The following is a 21,118-nucleotide window of genomic DNA, read 5'->3' on the forward strand; positions in this document are numbered from 1 at the left end:
AAAATATCCCAGTTCTTTCTCAATTAGTTCAGTCATTTTTCAATGGGGATTGATGGTAATAGTAGTATCAATGACTAATCATGGCAGTCTTATGAGAGTGACAGTACCCAAGCAGGCACCGGTCATACGTCCAGATACAAGAAAGTGGTGCATTCTGCACCTCAGTGTTTTGTTCGAAATGCATCTGAGTTGACAACAGTACAATGATAGCAAAAACGTATGGCGATGCACCTTTACCCTGGCACAAAGTACAACAAATGGACCAAGGTGCAGAAGCATGGTACCAGGTGTTGAGTAAAACAAGGAAATGGTACAAGGTTTGCTTATTTATCAGCTAGTTGAGTAAAACAGGGGAACACCGAATCCTTATCATGAGTAAAAGAATCAACGGTAAAGACTCTCCGACTCCAAGTTTGCAGCAATCTCAGTCTCCCAACGATCGCCATTCTCAAGCAATTTCTCCTTGTCGTATAGCAGTTCCTGTCATTGCAGAAAAAGAAATGCATGCATGATATACCAGCAATACGCAAGAAAGGAATCTACAGTGGAATCAGTGTTTACCTCATGGGTTTCAGTAGCAAACTCAAAGTTAGGACCCTCAACAATAGCATCAACAGGACAGGCTTCTTGGCAGAACCCACAGTAGATGCATTTGGTCATATCAATATCATATCTGCAAAAAGGAGTTCATCAGAACAGAGCTTAACTGCAGATGTAGAGGCAGTAAACCATCAATCTTTCATAATTCACACAGTTCAAGGAAAGCCAGCCAAAGGATTACCTTGTAGTTCGACGACTACCGTCTTCACGTTCTTCTGCCTCAATTGTAATTGCCTGAGCTGGGCATATCTGATCATTTGGATTTTGGAATACCAAGTGAGCAAAATATATTTCTTACATATACACATAAAAGATGCAACAATAACTGCCCTATATCAGCATGAAAATCATCATATCTTCAACCATATCAAGCTAAACACACTGCTTTACCTGAGTAAACCTGGTTACCTTAGGCTTTTCAAGTTGTTTCTCTTACATTTCACAAGTAAATATATTGAATTACTCGGTAAAATTAAACTGCATACCAAGCGACTGCAGAATTTACAGGTTCAAGTGTTTCTGGTAATTTTTGGTAAATTTTAGTATGCAGCTAGTGCACATATGGAATCCTCGTAAATTTTATATTCACATATTCAGATGTGAAATATCAACAATCAAGGTATTGGACCCATCAAAAAATTTCCTACACCTATTAAGTGCATTCGGTTTGTACACCATATTAGATTCAAAAGGAGATTCTCCAAAAGAACAGATAAACAAGATGACCAAGTACTCTAATGCACTGTAATAGGTTCAGAAGGGGATCCAATTGATATAAAGTTCAAACCTATGGACTCTTACTTACAAACTCAAGATGTTTCACAATGAGGGTTTCAACTTTCAATCTCTGGTTCTACCACTCTACTAGTCTACCTGGTGGTACTGTTTCAAGAAAGTTGATTCGGCATTTTTAAGGTAGTTTAAGTTCAGTCTAATTTAACAAAACAAATTTGACCAATTATTGATCAGGACAAGCAATACATAGTCAATTACTATTTTAAATTTGAAATCTAGTCTGCAATGACCGACCTATCTAACTTTCTAAGCACCCGCAAAGTAGCAGTCCAAATAATTCAATTAACTGAACTGAGTGTTACACAAAAATATTCTTTTCCATATGAGAACAGCAAAGATAATCAGTCATATGAGTGAATTCAGTAATACCTAAAGTCCTAAACACAAACCTCTTCAGTTTTCATATAAATCAGAAAATCACCAATTCAACTAACAACCCTGGTTGAGTAGTGGGAAGACTATATTTCTTTTAGTTCTAGGAGTAGCTAAATTCCTACATTTAGCTATATGTATAATATCTCAGTTCCTATATGGCTAACTAGGTTTAACATCAGCTAGTTTATTTACCATGCAAAATATAAGAAAATGTAACCTACAGCTTCACATAATTTACAGGCGATGCAACGCTCTTCTCCAGTTGGATAGCGTCTGAGAGCATGCTCTCCTCGGAAGCGGGGACTCAGAGGACCCTTCTCAAATGGATAGTTGATCTGTAAGAAAGTAGGATAAAAAAGGGTAAATACAACCATGCAATTACATTGTGGAAGCCATTGTATGCCAAATTCGCCACTTAACTGTAACATTCCTCTCGAAGAAGTACTTCAGTGTCAGCATCAAGCCACGGACCATTTCAGTTAAAAACAATGTATTGATGCTCCTTTCAAACACTGAATCAAGAAAGATCAAAATAAGCATTAAAGGGAACAGTGGATCACAAGCTTTTCTGATGCATAGATAAAGAATATCACTAGAATTCACCAGCATTCCAATCTTTCGCTATCTCTTTTGCAAGCTGCTCTTTCTCCTCATCCTCTGGTAATTAGGAAGAAGAAAAATACGTTCAGAGCAATGTAGCAATATGCTGAAATCGCACGAATTTAAATGAAGTACGCACACCCAAAGGAAACGAACAAATAAAGGTCATGTCAAAACTAAAAATACAACAGGCTTTCGTGGGGTTTTGTCTAAGAAGTTCTGCAGATTATTCTAAAATTAAGACACCCAGCACCGCACAATTTAATCATATTAACTGCCTTACATGACTAATACCACCTCAATATCCAATGACTAAACCATGAAGCTTCTGATATATCATTTCAATCACTGATCTTACAACTGTGCACCTCAAATGTAACTACTCCCAACATATAGGATTCGTAGCAATCATACGATGAAACCAACGCAGCACGAATCGGTCCAAAGTAGAAACCCCAATACCAAACCACCCAATACACAGGGATAAGGGTTACGACCTTTGAACCTCGTAGGCTTCCCTGCGCCCATGTAGCTCCGGATGTGCCCCTGCATCGCCGTCGCGGACGGCCCGAGCTGCGCCTGCAAACACCATCACCCACCCGGAATCAGACGCGAATCACAGCAACCAGAGGTGCGATGCAGAAGTACACGATCTGAGAGAGGAGGGCGAGGGAGGGGAGAGATCTAGGAGGTCGGGGGCGGGGGCGGGGGCGAGGGGAGGGGGGCTGGTAGGGTTCCCGCACCATCTGGCGTGCGCGGAGCGCCTGCGCTGCTTGCCGGGCGAGGAGCGCCGCCATGGTGGGTGGCGTCGACGTCGGATCGGAGCCTGGCGAGCTAGTGGTCGGGGAGGGGAGGTGGCCGGGTGGAGGAGGGGAGGAAGAGGCGCTGCTGCTTGCGTCCGAGGGCTGGGCCGAGGTCGCGACGTGGCCCAGATAGGACTTGGCGGTAGTTTACTCCGAAATTGCGATGGATTAATTTTGGGTTAATTACACCATATCTTTATAAATTTGCTAGTTTTGAAATATACCATTATAATTTGACTAGTCGTAAAGATGCTATTATAATTTCAGAAGTATTAGAAATATGTCACTCCATACCATTTCGGCATATTTTTTTTAAAGAAAGACCATATTGCTCATCTGCTATTTACTGCGCCCTTGTCATGTGCAAGGGCAATTTGGTCCAAAAATGACATATCTGAAATGGTTCTAAAATTATAGTGGCATCTTTATAATTAATAGAATTGTAATGGCATATTTCAAAACTGGTAAATTTATAATGACTTTAGCAATAAACCGAGACAAGAATTAATTACATAAATGCCATTTTTTTCGGTGCCAATCTCGATGGCATTGAGAACATCTCAATGGGGTTTTGTGGAGTTATCATGCACATTATTTAGGTGACACATCAGCACAAAAGAAAATATTTGCATGAAACCGTGAGGAGAGGGAAATTAGTTTCATGACCACGAAATGTTTAGGCACCGTTAGCATGTCATCGATAATGCAATGAAACTCGTATTGAGGGGCTTGAGGCGTTTTATACATTTAAACACTTTCTCCATGCAATCAAACTTTTAGCATTAATTAAATGATTTATGTAACTTTGAAAATAGTACAACGAAACGTTGCACTGTAAATGAATAATTGTTTCATGCATCGTTTTATCGAGTTAACTATTTTAAAAATCACGTAGGGAAAGTGAGCATTAAGACTGGCCTGAAGTCCTAGCTTGATTTCATCGTATCATCGGAGGTTAATTAAAAGCTGGGTTTTACTCTCTCTGTCTCAATAAGGTCTTCTTTCTTGTTCAAATTTTAATTAGGAATAGAACGGTGGTGACATCTTTTGCCTCTCGCATTGAGATATTCAGTTTAAATGCCACTCTTACATTCTTTTAACATTTTTTCACTACCATACATCTCAAATTTTATCCAGCATTCTTATCCATATTTTTGTTTAGCACCCACATGGTAACTTAAGAATTATAATTTGTTTGACAACTATAAAGTTACGTATTAATTGTGCCAATAAGGCAATAATAACATTGTTAAACGTAATAGTGGTATAACAATATTAATTGCAGACTGCTATAGCGGTCGCTAAGTGCTACAGCAGTCATTAAGTTGCTAAGTTCTAATACATTATATTTGGTCCACTATAGCGATAAAAGCGTGTTACACAATATCAAATACTTGCTCCATATTTTTTTACATGACGCCGTTGACTTTTAGGTATATGTTTGAACATTCGTCTTATTTAAAAAAATATATAATTATTAATTATTTTGTTATAATATGATTTATTATTATAGAAATTTTAATTATGCATTATAATTTTGTATATTTGGATATAAATTTTGAATAAGACGAATGGTCAAACATGATTCTAAAAGTCAACGGTGTCATACATAAAAATATGTAGGGAGTATTATTTATTGCCTAGTCAAGAGAATGAAATCCTCCTCGCACACTTCCTGCTGGTTAAAAACCAATAGTTTCTATATGGTGGGAGGAAAGACGTTGTGGCATATATGCATAGATCATATATGTCTAGGCTTAGGTAGCAGTGTGGCCCGGAGAGAAATATGGAGGTGGTTACTTCTCATATTCATTTGTACAGTTGCTCTTGTGTTGTAGCAAGGTTTGAGTCACAAACGTATAAGTATCCATACATTATGATCATGTTGACTATCTATTTTCTAAACCAGTAATATACCCATGTATTGCATCATACACATATAGTTGAGAATGTGTTATATAGGTCTATAGGGGATTTTTATTAACCAGTAGGCTGTTTTTTTTTCTTTTTTGAGTGTATGGTTGGGTAGCATGCCGAAGGTAACCTTTGAGAGTTAGCGGCTGCAAGTGGAGGGGATTGAGGGGACCGATGACTCTACTTTTGATAATATTTAAGATATATAAGGTCACCTCTAACAAAGATAGCATACGATGCTCTTTAAGCATTTTAAAAGATAACTTCTTCAATGGTCTAGCTCTTAGTAAATAGCTTATAATATAACCCTATAATTCATTCTCACTTGACATTAAAATATATGCAAGAGATAAGAGATAGTTAGTATATCTTATAGATAGCTTATAGATACCTATTGAAGGTGGTCTAATATAAACATGCTCGTATACACGATGAATATATTCCATATGAGTACAACATTTAAGGGTTATATGGTTGAATACTTCAGTTCAGTTTTGCCTGCCTTATATTACTAACATGTGGCTTACGAAAAATTATGTGACGAAGAAATCCTTAGCCACTAGTCAAATTTTAACAAAAAAATGTGAACAAATATGGGAATGAAACTAGAACTATGCTAAGTTAATTAAAGTTGCTAATACTTGTTGAACTCGCATTGTGGGCACTTTGACTCGATCACCCCACTAAAAAATAATACTAGTATGTTGTAAACATGATAAATTTTGACTTTCCCAAGTTTAATAAGATTTTAAGAATTTTAAGAAATACTCCCTCTGTCAAAAAAAACCAATTCTCTAGTTTTCGTATCCAACGTTTGACCATCTGTTTTATTTGAAATATTTTCAGGAAATTAGAAAAAAATTAGTCACACGTAAAATACTATTCATGATTTATCATCTAATAAAAACAAAAATATCAATCGCAAAAAAAATAATAAGACGAAAAGTCAAAAATTATAGGTAAAAGTGAAAATTTGATTGATTTATTTTGAGACGGAGGGAGTACTTCACACGTTACTATGATCTACACATTCGTTGGTTTTTCTTTGATAAATGGTTTATCTGTTAAGGGGTGGTTTGTTTGGACACTAATTTGAAGTATTAAACATAACCTAATAAAAATACTAATTTCATAGGCTAATTATGAATTAATTAGGCTCAATAGATTCATCTCGCGAATTAGTCCAAGATTATGAATGGGTTTTATTACTAGTTATGTTTACTATTTATAATAATTTATAATAAGTGTCTAAATAATATTTGATGGGAAAAGGACTAAAAATAAGTCCCTTGTCCCAAACCCCACATAAATCAGGTTTTTCCTCATCAATGATTTATCTGTTAAATCAAAATGAAGCAGGATGGTAAGTTCGATTACCTCAAATACAAGTTTCGTCGACCACGCATTAGCCGCAAATTTGCAATCAAGTTATACCATCAGATGCAACCGCTTTGTTTGCTACGTTTTTCAGATTTAACAACTTTACGAGGCATCACCAATCAAAAGAATTAAAGCGGACTAGAACTTCCAATTAACATCTCATTCCTTTTAATTTTCTTTAAGCTTGTTATTATGTACAAAAAGATACAGTTAAATTGCTGATCTGCTATGGCCGACTATAATACTTACAGATAAACCTTTCGCTTTCTTTTCAGCGGTAACTTGAAAAAGGGTGAGCATTCACAAGATCAACCCCATGCTTGTTTGCAAAATTAACAGAAACTAAAACATGTTATTCGATGACAAGAGTCACAGGACTAAGATCATGTTCCTATCCAGATGCAGCTCAAACTCTATTCAAAGGAGATCTCTTACAGCCCAAGCACATCGAACTCATGGGGCATGTAGTCCTCGCTTGGACGGTAGTACTTGTTGGGGGAGTACAAAGCAAAGTTAGTGACTTGACTACTGTAAAGGCACGCAAATCTCTCGACCTGTGTAAAACATGTAAAACTGAGCCTTGTGTTAACTGTGAAATGGCAACTAACATGAGCATTCAGTCCAGGATGCTGCAGCATGTTACCTGATGAGCAAATCGGGAGTTTTGGTAGCCCGTCTTCATGAGCTGTCCCCACACCTTATGAAACTAAATTATAACAAATAACAGGAATCAGTATAGGGCAGAACAAGAGGCCATGCAAAACTCAAGTCTAGAAAATGTTGTCGCAATAAGTTTTTTTATTCAATACTGAATGGAATATCGACAGGTTTTGTTATGATAAGCAAAGTACCTTCTGATGATGTTGCCTTTGAGCCTCTTGATGAAGACGGCGAACATGCTCCTTCTTTTGCTGCAAAACCAAAACAAATGATAAGCAAATAAAAATCTTAGGATGAAACCATACCCTGCTGGGACAGACATTGTTATCAGAACATAAGACAGCCACCACTAGTTTATTGGTTACCAGTTGTAACCAGATAATTTATGAGTTCAAATTTGTTTATGTAGTGGAAAACAAAAAAGCATTGATTTTCAGATGAGACCTCCAATATGCGGCCACACTGGGCTAGTCTGCTGCCTAAAACAAACGCATATTTCCATAACTGGTGATCTTTGAAGTCAACTGCATTAAACCCAGGTGGCCAAATTCCCACTTTCAAGCCAACATTTTCGACTCACATTTTGTCACCAATGGCTTCCTTTTGTGCCAGCAGTAGACATATCTACCATTTTTATTTTAGTACCAAGTGACAATTGCCATTATTAACTCAGAATGAATACGTACCAGCAGAGTGTCATGCTCCGAAAATAACTGTTCCTTCTCATCTTCTGTAAGATTTTCAAACCTGGACAAAAATGGAGGGGTAAGCCAGCAATGGATGGCACAAATGGAAGGAAATGTCTAAACCTCTTATTACACACTGTATGTTAAAAAAAGGTGGATGGTAGTAGACCTGTTGTTCACATCTAGGTATTGAAATAACTATATGGTGTGAATATTGATTGATGTGACATAAGATTTTTAAAATGTAGAACTAATGAAAATAGATAATTTGAAATTTTGTTGACATACTTGAGTGACCATTCAAGACGATGGATTCTATCTTCAATTGAATCACGCTCCATCCTAAGATGCCTAAGCTCCTGTTTAGGTTAGCAAATAACAGGATAATGAACAATTGCTTGGTAAACAAACACAATCAGCTCAGCACACAAAACATCATGCATACAATAATATCCAATTCACACCATGAAACTATGCGAGAGGATCTGAAAAGCTTTCAGGCCAGACAACATTTCAACATTCTGGTCTTATTTTTACCCCATATAGATACACTGAAAATTTTACTAAACAACATTGTTTGCAAACTACTGATAATTCCGACAAGAACCATTTTCCTATTAGATGATATATATGCGAGAGTCGTAGAAGAGCCATTCTAAAATTCAATCTAATATGCGCTTCTGACTAATCGACATACAAATAAGAGCACACAGTTGAGTTTGCTAAATTCACTCATAGCAGTATGCAACTCTCACAACCAAATTTATTATCACTAGGTTTCTGAAAGTTCTAGATCTGCCATTTGGCAGTGTGCTTTCATGAATGTTACAAGGTCAGCAACATCCAACCAATATCAGATAGCAGCTAGTTTTCAAGTAACAAATTTTGGAAACAAATATCAGCAGCATCCAACCAGTAAGCTTTAAAATTGGAAATTCCATAGAATTGAGCAATGCTGATCATGTTATTAGTATAGCATGGCAAGGCGAGCAGTTGCATAGAATGATAACTTAAGACTTGTACGATTTCACTGTTGGGATTCATTCTGTACTGGTAAAGTGGGTATAACTGATACCTTTCGAGTTGATTTTGATTCCGAAAGAAGTTTCACCTCTTGCTCCAGTTCTGGTATTACTAGCATCGTCCGCCAACCTGTAAGAAAATTACAACACAGAATCACCAGATGATTGAATAGAGAAACTGTTTTTCCTGCCATTTTCCTGTTCAACGATGCATACTACTGGCCTCATTAATTTGCACCAACGATGCATACATGAAACAAAGAGAACTACAGCGTTTATACATAATACACTGTTTATTTAAGATTTGCCCTCTTTTCCACATCAAAAATTGACACTTTTGCTGGGGAGGCCCAACCAAGTCCCCCGATTAAAAATTGACACTTGATAATTGAAAAACAAAGATAATGATGCTTCATCATATCTATGCAGTACAAGTCACTTGAGTGGAACTAGTGCTCAAATTAACTTTTGCTCGTGTAGTCATTTATCTAACAATCACACAACAGCATCTAGTATTCTGTGCAATAAAAGAACATATGCTGCAACATTTATCAAATCAAATAGGAGAAATCTGATAAAGAAAGAATGAACTGCACGACAGACCTAAGACTTTCTTGCTGCGCAGTATGTCTCCATAAATATGATCTCCAACATATAGGACCTATGCAACGAAAGATAATATAGCATTTTACTTATGTAATGATGACACTATTAGCATCATTAAAAACATGCAAGCATGCAACCAGCCACAAATAATAATGATACCTGTGAACTAGAAGCAACAGAGAGTAATCTGTGAAGATGGCCAACATTTCCTCCCTGTTAACAATATGACAACAAATAGATCCTACTTAATTTGCTACTTGAGGCGACATAGAGAGTGTGACGTTCAAAACAAGCCACAAAATCCAAACAGAAGAACACTACTGTTAACTAGTGAATGCAATTCCTCCCTGTTATCAAGATGACTACAAATAGAACCTACTTATAATTTGTTATTTGAGATGGACAGTGTGATGATCGAAAGTTCAAAACATGCCACAAAAATCAAACAAAATTTGTTAGTATTGTTTGCAATAGTCATTGTGACCTCTGAATACTTTGGAAAATCATTATATGGCTAGAATTATTGTTAACATTAATACCTGGTAAACTTTGTGAACTGGTCTTGAGGGCTGCTGACCAGATCTGGGGCTTCCAATCTTTTCAACAGATTCAGAGCTTTAGAAATATGTAGTTTATAAAAAAAAGTAATTAGAAAGTAATATTACTAACATGTAGATCAGCATTTAAAAGTTTCCCAGAATCAGGCTCAACTTCAAACAGTCCTGCACGGTTACCATCATGGAAGAACCCTGGCTTTGAGCTGAATTGATAAAAAACGACTTCAGTTTAGGAATCAGAATAGTTTCAAAACAAAAGTACAAACAGGAACATTAGAGGACACCAACCTTCCTGTTATCACAACATCAAAATATCCAAGCCACTTGTGGTTGTGACCGGAGTTTACATCTGAGGTATATGGCCTACATAGGTAGTTCATGACAACATCTGTGTAGTCCCACAGACTGCAAGGACATGCATATGGCTAGAGTAAGATATTCTTACTAAAAGAAAGAAAACATAAAATGCAGCAAGATGCAAAACAATTTTGCTTAAATACATCAAAATAGGAAAAGAAAACATTAAGCAAGCACACAAGCCTCTACTGGAGCCTGAAACACTATGGGGAGTCACATACCTATTTGTCACCAAGAATGTTGAACGCCCAGATTTTTTAATCATTTCAAGCATAGGAACAATGGCCAGGTCTTCGTTGATGTACCTGTCAAGTTTGGGCTACATAAATTAGCAGCAGAAATTATAACATGTCATTGGACCAAACTAGCCTAAATGCCTAATACAGAAAAGGAAATAGTGGTTTCGTAAAACCTAAATTACCTGCTAGGATCTTTTGCAACCATTTTCTTTAATGTTCCATCACGATGGCATAAATCAACAGCAGACCTCACATCTCTGTACATAAGTGGATAGCTGTACCGAGAAAACAATGCAAGCTCTAAAACAAAACTACAGTATATGAACAATTTGACTCCCAAGGTGAAAAGACAATCAGCAAGTACAGATTAGAAGAACCGTACTCAGTGCCTGAAGGTACTTTTCCAGGATTGTTGTCCATGAAATCAACAAGTTGAGCAAATAGATAGGCTTCGCCCAATGAGAAAAGCGTGTCTATGAGGGCATAGTCAGGCTCATCAAAGGAATCTCGTATCAATGTACTTCCATATGCAGAAACTTTTTCTTCTTTTGACATTTCCCTAAATCCATGATACGCAACTTTCACATACTTGTGCCGATCCATCTGATATTGCAGCATCCAAATGATAAAAAAAGAGTTATTTTTTCTGAAGGAAAAACACTGGGTTGATCCTATCCAGCTCATAACCACAGCGAAAAAGAGTATCCTACATACAATATAAAAGAACCTTGTCATGGTGATAAGCCTACCATGACAATACCACCTCTTGCATTGGTGAACTGGTAGGATATTCTACGGATCAATAGACCATCATCAATATATGTTTGGTTGCAAATCATTTATTTTTTTTACCTAATATAAAGCTTTCTAGTTTTAGAATGTATGATATATTCGTTAGAAATCCATTGAAACACCAGGTTATCAATCATGTTAAATTTTACAGCATGGCGGGAATATATGAAAGGAAAAAATACCAATGAATGTCCAATGGTATAAAGTATGCTAGGCCTACGTGGAGCATCTATTGTTAACTCTTAGTAATTAATTTTTTTAAATCAAGAGATGTAAATTACTTTCCAAGTGATGAAAGTGTCCAATGAACAATTAGCGTATTGAAAAGAGCTAGAGATGTGTTATTCACAAAATAAGTGGATGATTAAAGTCCAACAATAACATCTGAGATCAAGATAACTATCATTTATAGTTTAACAAAAAAAAGGAACCACTAGGTTTAAACTAGATAATTTCAATTTCAACCAATCAAGTACCAATAACAGGTATCAAATATCAAAACAAATGAGACTGTTTTCATGTAAAAGAATTAAAGAAAAATTAAGTGCATGATCCAACTACTCTTGGTTATGCTACCTTTGGTTTTGTATAGATTTCCTTTTTCTTCTGGTTCCCATTTTACATCAATTTATATCATACTTACGATGTATGGTTGCTTACTAAAATGATGATTCTGGTTTCAGAATAAGCATGTATAATAGTACTATTTCTACAAGTGCGGTGAGTTCAACCAATAATAGCTGACCTTCAAGATGTTCCCTCTTTTCTTATCAAGAACTAATCCTCGGACCATATATTTCCAGTCAAACTGCCATGTTAACAGCTGCACAGTGAAAACAGAGTATATTAAATCCAGAGCAAAAGGAAGCAAAGGAACAATTTGCTTCATACATCTCCACACCAAAATGTTAATTATGAAATGGGTGAAATTATATTTCCAGAAAGTGTACAAAAAATCAAATATGCAAAGGAATAATAAATGTCTTTTTTACAAGACAGCTACGGCTGTAGTGAACGATAAACTGCAGAAAATGAGAATCAGTATACATGGACACAATTGTAATGGCATTTTCTTCATTGGCTGCAAATCTATAAGTATGCTTAGTCAAGAGTCAAGATAGGTAAAGAAATGATATGGGAAACAAATGCCAGAATATCCCAACAATCCATAATGCTATATTCTGGATGACAAAAGTTACAAACAAACCACAGAAAAAAAAAATACATTATGATAGTGCACGGAACAAAGAAGGCTGCATCACAATTTAACTACTGTAACAGACAAATAATACAATCTTAAACGAGGAAGAAGAAAAGTCCCTATGTTATATGAAATATCTCAGTTCATACATAGAAAAACTTGGCACACTAAGTCCAAACATCTACATAAACTAATATAGGGTCAAATAAAACAGTTTCCTCAATTTTATCTTTACACACCAAACAAGTATGCATGTCCTCAGTGCAACTAACCTCCTCAGGGTAGCCGAGGTCATTGACAAGCTTCTCTATTGTGCCATTGTAAGCAAGGGCCTCAAATGTCTCGGGCTTGTACTGTGCAAGAGTGTAATCCATATCAAATCCTACTGCAGTGATGTTCCTCATGTTGAGTGACCGATTGCAGAATATCTCTTTCCCAACAGAAATGGTTTTAGGTTCCACTGATGGAGTTGACCATATTGCTCCAGTTGATGCTGGCTCCACCGCACCGGTATCCATCCTTACAGCACTGCAGCCTGATAACAATCGATATTCACCACGAAATCAGTGAGAAGGTGCAGTGCCACAATCTGAATTCCAGCATCTAGGTAAAAATTGATGGATGATCAGTCTGTCACAAATGAGTAAAATGAACATTTGGACTACTATTGCATCCGTAAACAATCCGACTACTATAACAATGCAATAACAAGTGTGAAGCGTACATAAATAACACATCAAAATTCAACAAATTCCATGATACCAAATTGTCATTACCGGTTCAGCAATAGGATTCGACAAATCAATGTAAATACACCAGAAAGAGCAAAATCACACCGTAGGTTAAGATGGACCATTGAATTCACTAAAAAACAAGCAAAAAAATGATAAACAACCGCACCATGTCGGCCATGGGACGGCTAAATCGAAACGGTTAGCCTCCACGACTCGCCTCGGATCAAAGCCGCCATTTCAAAGCAGAATAAACAACGAAAACCAGAGTTGAGTATCGCATACACAGAAAATACCACGAGAGAACCGCGAAATCACGAATCCCGCCACAAAATCCACCCCAAAAAAAAGGAAACAAACGCCTCGAATTTCACGAATGCCCCAGAACCGCGTGTACCTCTAGAACCCGAAGCCGAAGCCGAAGCCGACGCGGCAGCTGCGGAGCACGACGAGGCGGACGCGAAGAAGAGAAGGAGAGGGGGCGACAGCGGCGCGAGTCGGGCGGCGGCGGCGGCGGCGAGCGGCCTCCTGGAGAAGAGCATATCGCTCCACGGCCCGGGCGCGCGGCCTACTTAAATAGGCCGAGGCAGGCAGGCAGGCAGGCACACGAGTGCGACGAGGCGTCAGCTGCGTGGGGGGCGTGGGAATAAATGAGCAGTGTGGGGGAAAGGAATAGAATCCAAACGGGCGCGCCGGCGGCGCTGCCCCCACCCCCTCACCGTGCGCCGCCGGGCATTGGCCGGCGCGGCGGGGACAAGTGGCGCGGCCGCGTACGGGGGGTGGAGGTGGAGGTGGAGGAAGGGATCCGCGCGAGGAGCGAGGTTTCCGATGCGAATGCGTGGCTCGCGTGCGTTGGAAGCCAGCCAGCGAGCGACGGACGGGAGGGGGTGGGGGAGGGTGGGGTGGGGTGGTGGTGGCTAGCTGGTGGGGAGATGCGTTTGGCCGGGGGCGCGGCAAGCAGGAGAAGCACGAGGCCGCCGTGCGGTTCGCGAGGGCGAGGCCAATAAGACCAAGTTCAATATAATCATCTAATAGCTCCAATTTATTTATAGTCAATTTAATAGTTAATTTATATAATAGTTATTTATAAATCATTAGCATATGATCTCATATGTTATACACACTTTGTCTTGGAGTTCATGTGTAGCTGGCTACAAATTAATAGTCCACTTCTGTTATTTCTTCCCTCTATTTCTTTAAAATATATTTATAGCTGGTTTATAGTATGCTGTTCTACCTGCTCTAATGACGAGACGTCGTTCCGGTGGAGGGGGGAAACGGACGGTGCTGCGGCTCGGGCTACCGCTTCTGGGATTCTGCTCCGCCCACACGACCAGAAAAATGCGTGATCATCCAAGCGGTTTTGCTAAAAAAGAAGTGGACTAGTTTCTAGTTTTCCATGACAGACTTCAGAATTCCTGCGTGCCATAACCATCTAGACAAGATCCAAGCTGATGAACCAATAATAATGTTGGGACCTAGCTTTAAGCGTACAATAATAGAGTGAGGATGAGCATGCATGGTTGATTAGTGCGAGAGCGTTGAATTGAGATTGCAAAAAGTAGTTCTGACGGTGATTAGTTATTGGAGACGAGGAAGAAGATGGTTGGACGTTGGAGGTTGATGATGGGAGGATAGGGCTAAAATTAGGTTTTTAACATGCATGCGACAATATAGGCGTTAAAGATTTGGCAGGATAAAGAGACGAGGGTGGAAGAAAATAGTATGTGACAAAGGTCTAAATAAAGCAAGATAAATAGTTACTTGTTTTTTTGAGGTGACTACATAAATATAATAAATAATGTAAGTAAATTTTGAAAATTGACATATCAAAGTTGTGCTTAGATGGAGGGAGAGGGGGTGAAAAAAAAACACCATACTACATATTTGAAGTCAATGGTAGCATAGATTACAAGACACTACGAGATAGACCGGATATCAATGATGTAGTGTATATTTATGTATAATTATTGAATACATATATTATTAGATTTTGTGGTAGATGGTGTGTTATTTTTTAGAGTAGTAATTGCTCTAATGCTGCTATATGTTGTCATTTATTATAATTTTCATGAATACATTATACAATATACCATGGTAAGACGTAGAAAAATATATATTTACATTGGTATTCTTATTTATGAAAGTTAATTATATTAATGGAGGTAAACGAGCGCAATAGCATTTTTCTAGGACATTTATTATCGATTTGTCGCTTTTAAATTTGACATCTAATCGATATCCTACAAGACAAGGCTAAAAAATAAACTTTATAAAAACGTATAATTAAATTTTAAGATTGTGAATTTAAATTTTGGTTTATAAATATAAGTAGAAGCGAAAAGATGAGAACGTGGGTCTAGAAAAATCAATGCCCTTTTTTCTAATTTATATTTTAGGATTGGCATAGACCATGGAGATTCAATAGCTATCCACAATCCCGTGTATACATTTCAAAGGTGAACATATCATTATTTGAACTAGGCATAAAAAAGGGCATCGAACATGGAGGGGAATCCTAGCGGTTGAATAGATTCTCTCCTGCAATTTGGACCGTGGATTCCACGTTGGCTTCTGGATCACTAACTCCTGGACGAGAACAAAAGCCGTTGGTGTCGCTTTTCCGAGCCTCCTGCCTCTCCTTCCGACCCCACCGACGCGTGTTGGATAGATAGATAGATAACTCACGCCGTCTGCTCCACTGGTAGCTGTACTGCACAGCACTCGTTTCTCTAGCAAATCGTTTAGCATCTACGCTCTTTATAATATAATATACTCCGTAGATCTAATTAATCTTTGTATATAATATATATATATATATATATATTTTGACACACAGACAGACGAATTTAGATAAAGCCAAAAGTTTTTATAATATAAAACATATAAACAGGCGGAGTATAATGGAGATCGAAGGATTATTTAATTTTGGACTAATTATTTGATAACCCCTTATAGTTACGTTTAGTGAAAAAAATGATTATTAGCAACCGAAAAATAATTTATGGTTAGCTTTTATATATATATCCATAGCAATTTCAAAACAAATACGATAAATAAAATATAATGAAAATATCATAAAAACAACCTCAAATTTTAAATTTTGACTTGCGAAACATGAAGCCTAATGATTGAGTTAGCTATTAGAAAGTGAAAATCCTATGTTAGAAAGATTAAATGAAGAATTTTTCTTGTATAGATTTTTTATGATATGTACGCCGTGCTCGTACTTTTTTTTTAAAAAAAATCTAAGTAGAAACGAACGCCACGTAACAGTGGCAGCCGCTTTGGCATACTCTAATCAGTTTGTTTGCACTTTTGCAGTAGTACCATCTTTGATCACATGGACCTTTGTTAGGGTATTCACATGTTCTACTAATGTCGACCTTTTTGTTTGCTTGCTGGAAAGGGAGAGTTACACCCCCAAAAGAAAGTTTTATGTGGCGACAAATGTGGTTATAACTTATTATCACCTTATCTTTTCGCTTTTATTTATATTTATAAACTAAAATTTAAACTTTTAACATTAAATTTGATGTTGATTTTAAGTTTTTTACCATAGGTTATTTTTAGCCTTAAATTTCAGATCATTAAGAATATATATATAATATAAGTTTTGTTCATAAAATATTTTGTATTTACAAATATACTATTTGTCTTCTCCATGAAAAACCAGACAACGATCCTATAATTGATGGCGTGACACTTTCAACTTGTGATTAAGTTGCAAATTGGCACGTTTAAGTTTGCGTGAGTGAGAGCACCGACGCATGAGACAAATTCTATCTTGTTCAGAAGCTTTTGTTCTGTTGCTGCACCAACTATAAACATATTTTAATATGATAAGAGAGCAGAGAAGAGCAGCGAACTATAAATTTGTAATTAGCTACAACGCGAACTCCAAGATACATGTGTATATGACATGTGAGATCGGATATTAATTGTGTACGATATAATTATTATATGAATTGACTATTAAATTAGCTATAGGTAATTTATAGCCAGGTTATAATACTGAACTTGCTCTAAGGTCAGGATTAGGACGGCATGATGATTAGACTTAACCTGATTCCAAACCACGAACACGATTCGCGGTTAAAAAACACGGAGACACGTGTAGTGCATTATCTTTCACCTCATCGGATAAAGATGCTTACAGGAAAGAGAGATCTTTCCAATCACTCTGCATCACTGGCACTTTGCCACACGGATCTGTGTGTTGCAGTGACAAGAAAACGAACAAATTCGATGTGTTGCATTGCTTACATATATCATAAAGACCTAAATCAAAATGCCAAGATGTTGTTGCAATTGTCGAGGATAGAATTAGAATAAAGCTTTCTATGAATCAGAACACACTCATCCAGCATCCTGGTCTACTCCTATCTTTTTCCTCAGAAGAGGATTTTTGATTTTACGGATATATTTCTTAATCAACTATGGGGTATGTTTGAACTTTAACTTGTTAACTTTATAGTCACAAAATAAAAAACTTTGGCTGTGTTATGGTCTTAATTGATTCCAGTAACAGCAGTGGCTGCATTTTGGCCAGGTTGGAGTTATATATATGCGATTCTTTTCCTTTTTTCTGAAAAGATGGAGTTATGCGATTCCATTTCGATCAACTCGTTCAGCTGATTAGACTTGCAACATGAAATATTATTCATTGTTCCAAGTTATAAACTCCAATTGTCCTCACGTATTCTGTTCTATGATACGCAAGCTTTCGCGTATCGGTCTTGCTTTTCGCAAATTTACCCCATTTTCGGCTGCCATTTTAGCAATGACGCGATTGCCTAACACTGACGTGATCCACCAACACTCTACGAAGATGTAATCGTAGAATACGTAATCCATCGTTCAAACGATGTGCTTGTGTGCTCAACTTGAAGGGCCACACGAAGATGAAACGAAACACGGAGCTACCACGAGTGGCCCAATGCCCGTCATCCACTCGCTGCGCCGGCGTAGGCAACGTGATCTCTTCGATGGAGGACCGGTGTCTCATCCACCTGCTACGGGGGCATGCCCAACGGGGCGGGTCTTCAGCAAGTGGTGTTGAGAATAAAGTTGGATCAGCTCGGACATGATCACAGTTCACAGAGAAGTTATCCTTCTTCCAATACCTAGTTGTCTCGGATGGGCGCTACAAAATCCAAAACCAATGTGAGTACTGTATGTACTCATATTTGGGTTTAGATCCAAATGATAATGTCGGATAAGAAGATGTAGATGATTAATAGGATCCATAAGTGGACAATTATGGTTTCTAGGTCGCTCCAAGGTCTAGCGTTTGCTTGTTCATAAGTATATGACATACGAGCCCTAAGTGTAATAGTCTACGTATACATCTTGCTTAAAACCTATGGTTTGAATAATGTATAGCTGAAGTTTGTGACTTTATATCATTTCATACGTAACTGAATTTTCTAGGCAATTACGTACATGCTGGGCACTTTCACCTTGTCGAGGTGTCCTCACACAAGCCGGGAAAGAAAAACATGATGATTTAGCAACGGCAAAGATCCCTCTCTTAGTCCTCCCTTCACAAGCTTGACCTAATCTACCTAACAACTGTCATTGACAGAAGTGGAAAATATTGAATTTGATAAATTTAATTTGAAGCCAATAATATTGAATGCGCTATCACAGCCCGTAAGAGGCGCATCCATAACATACCCGTCAAAGTCATACAAAGACGTAAAGTGGAATACGTAAACTATATTTTAGCGGCTGTCTGGAAGGCCCACGGTCACGGCCACGGCCCACACGAAGCAAATCCCAGAGCTATACTATGCGCGTCATCCACTCGCTCACCGCGCCCGCGCCCGCGCCGGCGACGGCGACGCCACCTGTCAGGCGGAGGACCAGCGCCGCCTGCATCTCCCGGGAGTCCTCTCGGCCGCAACAGGCGCTTCCGACCCTGCCCTCTCGCCGGGCAGCACTGCTGGCCCTCATCCTGGCCGGCACGACGCCCACGCCCCGCCCCGCCGCCGCCGCCTTCTCTCTCGGCATCCGTACGCACAACTTCCTTAGTTCTCTACTGGTTGCAGATCGCCGGTCGCCGGAGACTGTGCTCTCACTCTTCTTCTCTTGTTGGGATGCGCGCAGCTGGGCCCAAGGAGTTGCTGCGGGAGCAGAAGAAGAAGTCGGCGCGCTTCCTCCTCGCGCCCATCGCCGCCTCCCGCGACATCCTCCTCAAAGCCTCGAGCATTCTCGGTACCTCCATTTGCTCCGCCAGTGTATGCTCAATCTGCCTCACGCTATGACCATATGGTATGGGTTTCTTCGCAATCGTGCCTTCGCAATGCAGCTTCGGCCAATTTGGGTGCTGAGGACGCCGAGGAGGTGGGGCGGATGCTCGGCGCGGCCGGGCGAGACTGCGTGCCGCGGCAGAGGAACTCGATCGTCGCGCTGCAGTCGCGGTCCGGCGTTGAGGTTCGAGAATCGGGAGGGGATTACAATTGCTATGGTTGCTTTGTTTTTTGGTACACCAGGTGTTTGATGGAATTTCACTTCAGGTCTGCACATTCAGCTTGATACTGAAGAATGCTGCGTCGCTTCTCACTGATAAGGACCCTCTCAAGGTTGAAGCTGATGCTAGGCTTGCTGAGCTAATACAGTAGGTTTTATTCACAGAAAGAAGAAGAAACCTAGCAAATTGCTATCCGTTATCTTGGGTAAACTCTAATTTACCTACAAATTGCTTTGTACAGATCATTCTCCGACCTGGGAACTGTGGTGGATAACAGTAACTTTGAGCTCACTGCTGATAGGTGGGCACTATGGCCACACCGATATTAGTTTTTCCCATCTTACTTGTTGGAATAACCGAATAAGCTTGGCTCGTAACTGTAGAATAGCTTGCTGTTTCGTATGCTGTTTTTAGAAACGTTCTTATTGTTCTGCAATGCTGCCATCTATTTCTATCATCACCTAGCTATGGGCTATGGCTGCTTGTTCAATAACTCATATATGGGCTAGTAATTCATTAATTTAAATTTCCCAGCAAAAGGAGTTTTAGTATGTTGATTACTTGGGATTTTTTTGTTGAACTTCTTTGAAATATTTTCTAAGCTAGGAAATGCATGGCACTTATCAACTTCACTATACTGCAGAGAGAAGATGAAGGATGGCTTGCTGAGCACCGTCTCTGCTATTGACAAATTTGAACAGAGTGTTAAAGATTGTTTAGGTATCTAGAGTTTATTGAAAGCACCTTTGAGGGTTAACTAATTTCAGAGTAACCTAAATCTACCTGCGAGGTAATGCGATGCTCTTCTGTTCATCAGTACCTACTGTTGTCCGACAAGTTTGTATGTTTGATTTGACATATTCTATTATGGTAATAATGGTCATTACATAACAGGGAAAATGAAATATCAAAAGTACTTAGGGAGGTTTTGATTGTAGAAGCCTATCCTTTTTTTCTTAGTTCACTCATTCCCTGTCTTCTGTCTGCTGTGCTCCACAACCCGCCGGCTTGCAGAGCAGCACTAAAATCGTTGCCATGTACTTTAAACTTTTGTTTTCTTATCTTGTTCCTGATACTCATTAAACTAAATTTTCTTTCGTTCGATCTTAGTTTGAGATAAGTTTGATTATTCTAGTTGTTAGTTATTGAATAAACTAAAACGCTTGGTAATACAATTTTTCATCAGCAAGACTTTCCGGATTACCTTGAACTGCATCGTACTATACAAGTCACATACTCACATCTAAGTTTTGGAATTTGATTGTTAATGAATTCCGCAAGCAATCAGGGAAAAACTGGAAAAAGGTATAATTATTTCAAATGAC

General features: G+C 38.6%; 3 protein-coding genes across 4 annotated transcripts; 1 reads left to right on the top strand and 2 right to left on the bottom strand.

The window, feature by feature from the left end:
• Window positions 1–59: 59 nt before the first annotated feature.
• Window positions 60–3,233, bottom strand: LOC102705151 (NADH-ubiquinone oxidoreductase subunit 8-like). The gene is made up of 8 exons (XM_006651798.2): window positions 3,114–3,233; window positions 2,868–2,949; window positions 2,374–2,427; window positions 2,191–2,282; window positions 1,992–2,105; window positions 782–849; window positions 562–673; window positions 60–480 (listed from the first exon to the last, which is right to left on the bottom strand). Exons 1-8 carry the CDS (start codon window positions 3,165–3,167, stop codon window positions 385–387), a joined length of 672 nt encoding a protein of 223 aa, XP_006651861.1. The 5' UTR covers window positions 3,168–3,233; the 3' UTR covers window positions 60–384.
• A 3,373-nt stretch (window positions 3,234–6,606) lies between these two features.
• On the bottom strand, window positions 6,607–14,169 carry LOC102718066 (5'-nucleotidase domain-containing protein 4). Of its 2 annotated transcripts, none has more exons than XM_015835638.2 (17): window positions 13,716–14,169; window positions 12,860–13,122; window positions 12,132–12,209; window positions 10,977–11,197; window positions 10,777–10,869; window positions 10,577–10,660; window positions 10,287–10,403; window positions 10,111–10,201; window positions 9,981–10,037; window positions 9,601–9,654; window positions 9,439–9,496; window positions 8,889–8,965; window positions 8,102–8,172; window positions 7,814–7,874; window positions 7,319–7,378; window positions 7,111–7,173; window positions 6,607–7,040 (listed from the first exon to the last, which is right to left on the bottom strand). In XM_015835638.2, exons 1-17 carry the CDS (start codon window positions 13,858–13,860, stop codon window positions 6,993–6,995), a joined length of 1,641 nt encoding a protein of 546 aa, XP_015691124.1. In that variant the 5' UTR covers window positions 13,861–14,169; the 3' UTR covers window positions 6,607–6,992. The 2 variants fall into 2 exon arrangements, with proteins under 2 accessions (XP_015691124.1, XP_006650668.1); XM_006650605.3 differs by having other exon boundaries at window positions 6,607–7,021; window positions 13,716–14,165.
• A 4,917-nt stretch (window positions 14,170–19,086) lies between these two features.
• On the top strand, window positions 19,087–21,055 carry LOC102718346. The gene is made up of 6 exons (XM_015834603.2): window positions 19,087–19,335; window positions 19,430–19,537; window positions 19,632–19,756; window positions 19,840–19,940; window positions 20,035–20,094; window positions 20,437–21,055. Exons 1-6 carry the CDS (start codon window positions 19,113–19,115, stop codon window positions 20,519–20,521), a joined length of 702 nt encoding a protein of 233 aa, XP_015690089.2. The 5' UTR covers window positions 19,087–19,112; the 3' UTR covers window positions 20,522–21,055.
• The last annotated feature ends 63 nt before the right edge of the window (window positions 21,056–21,118 follow it).

This window comes from Oryza brachyantha, chromosome 3 (genome assembly GCF_000231095.2).
Source record: "Oryza brachyantha chromosome 3, ObraRS2, whole genome shotgun sequence".
In the NCBI taxonomy this organism is placed as follows: Eukaryota; Viridiplantae; Streptophyta; class Magnoliopsida; order Poales; family Poaceae; genus Oryza; species Oryza brachyantha.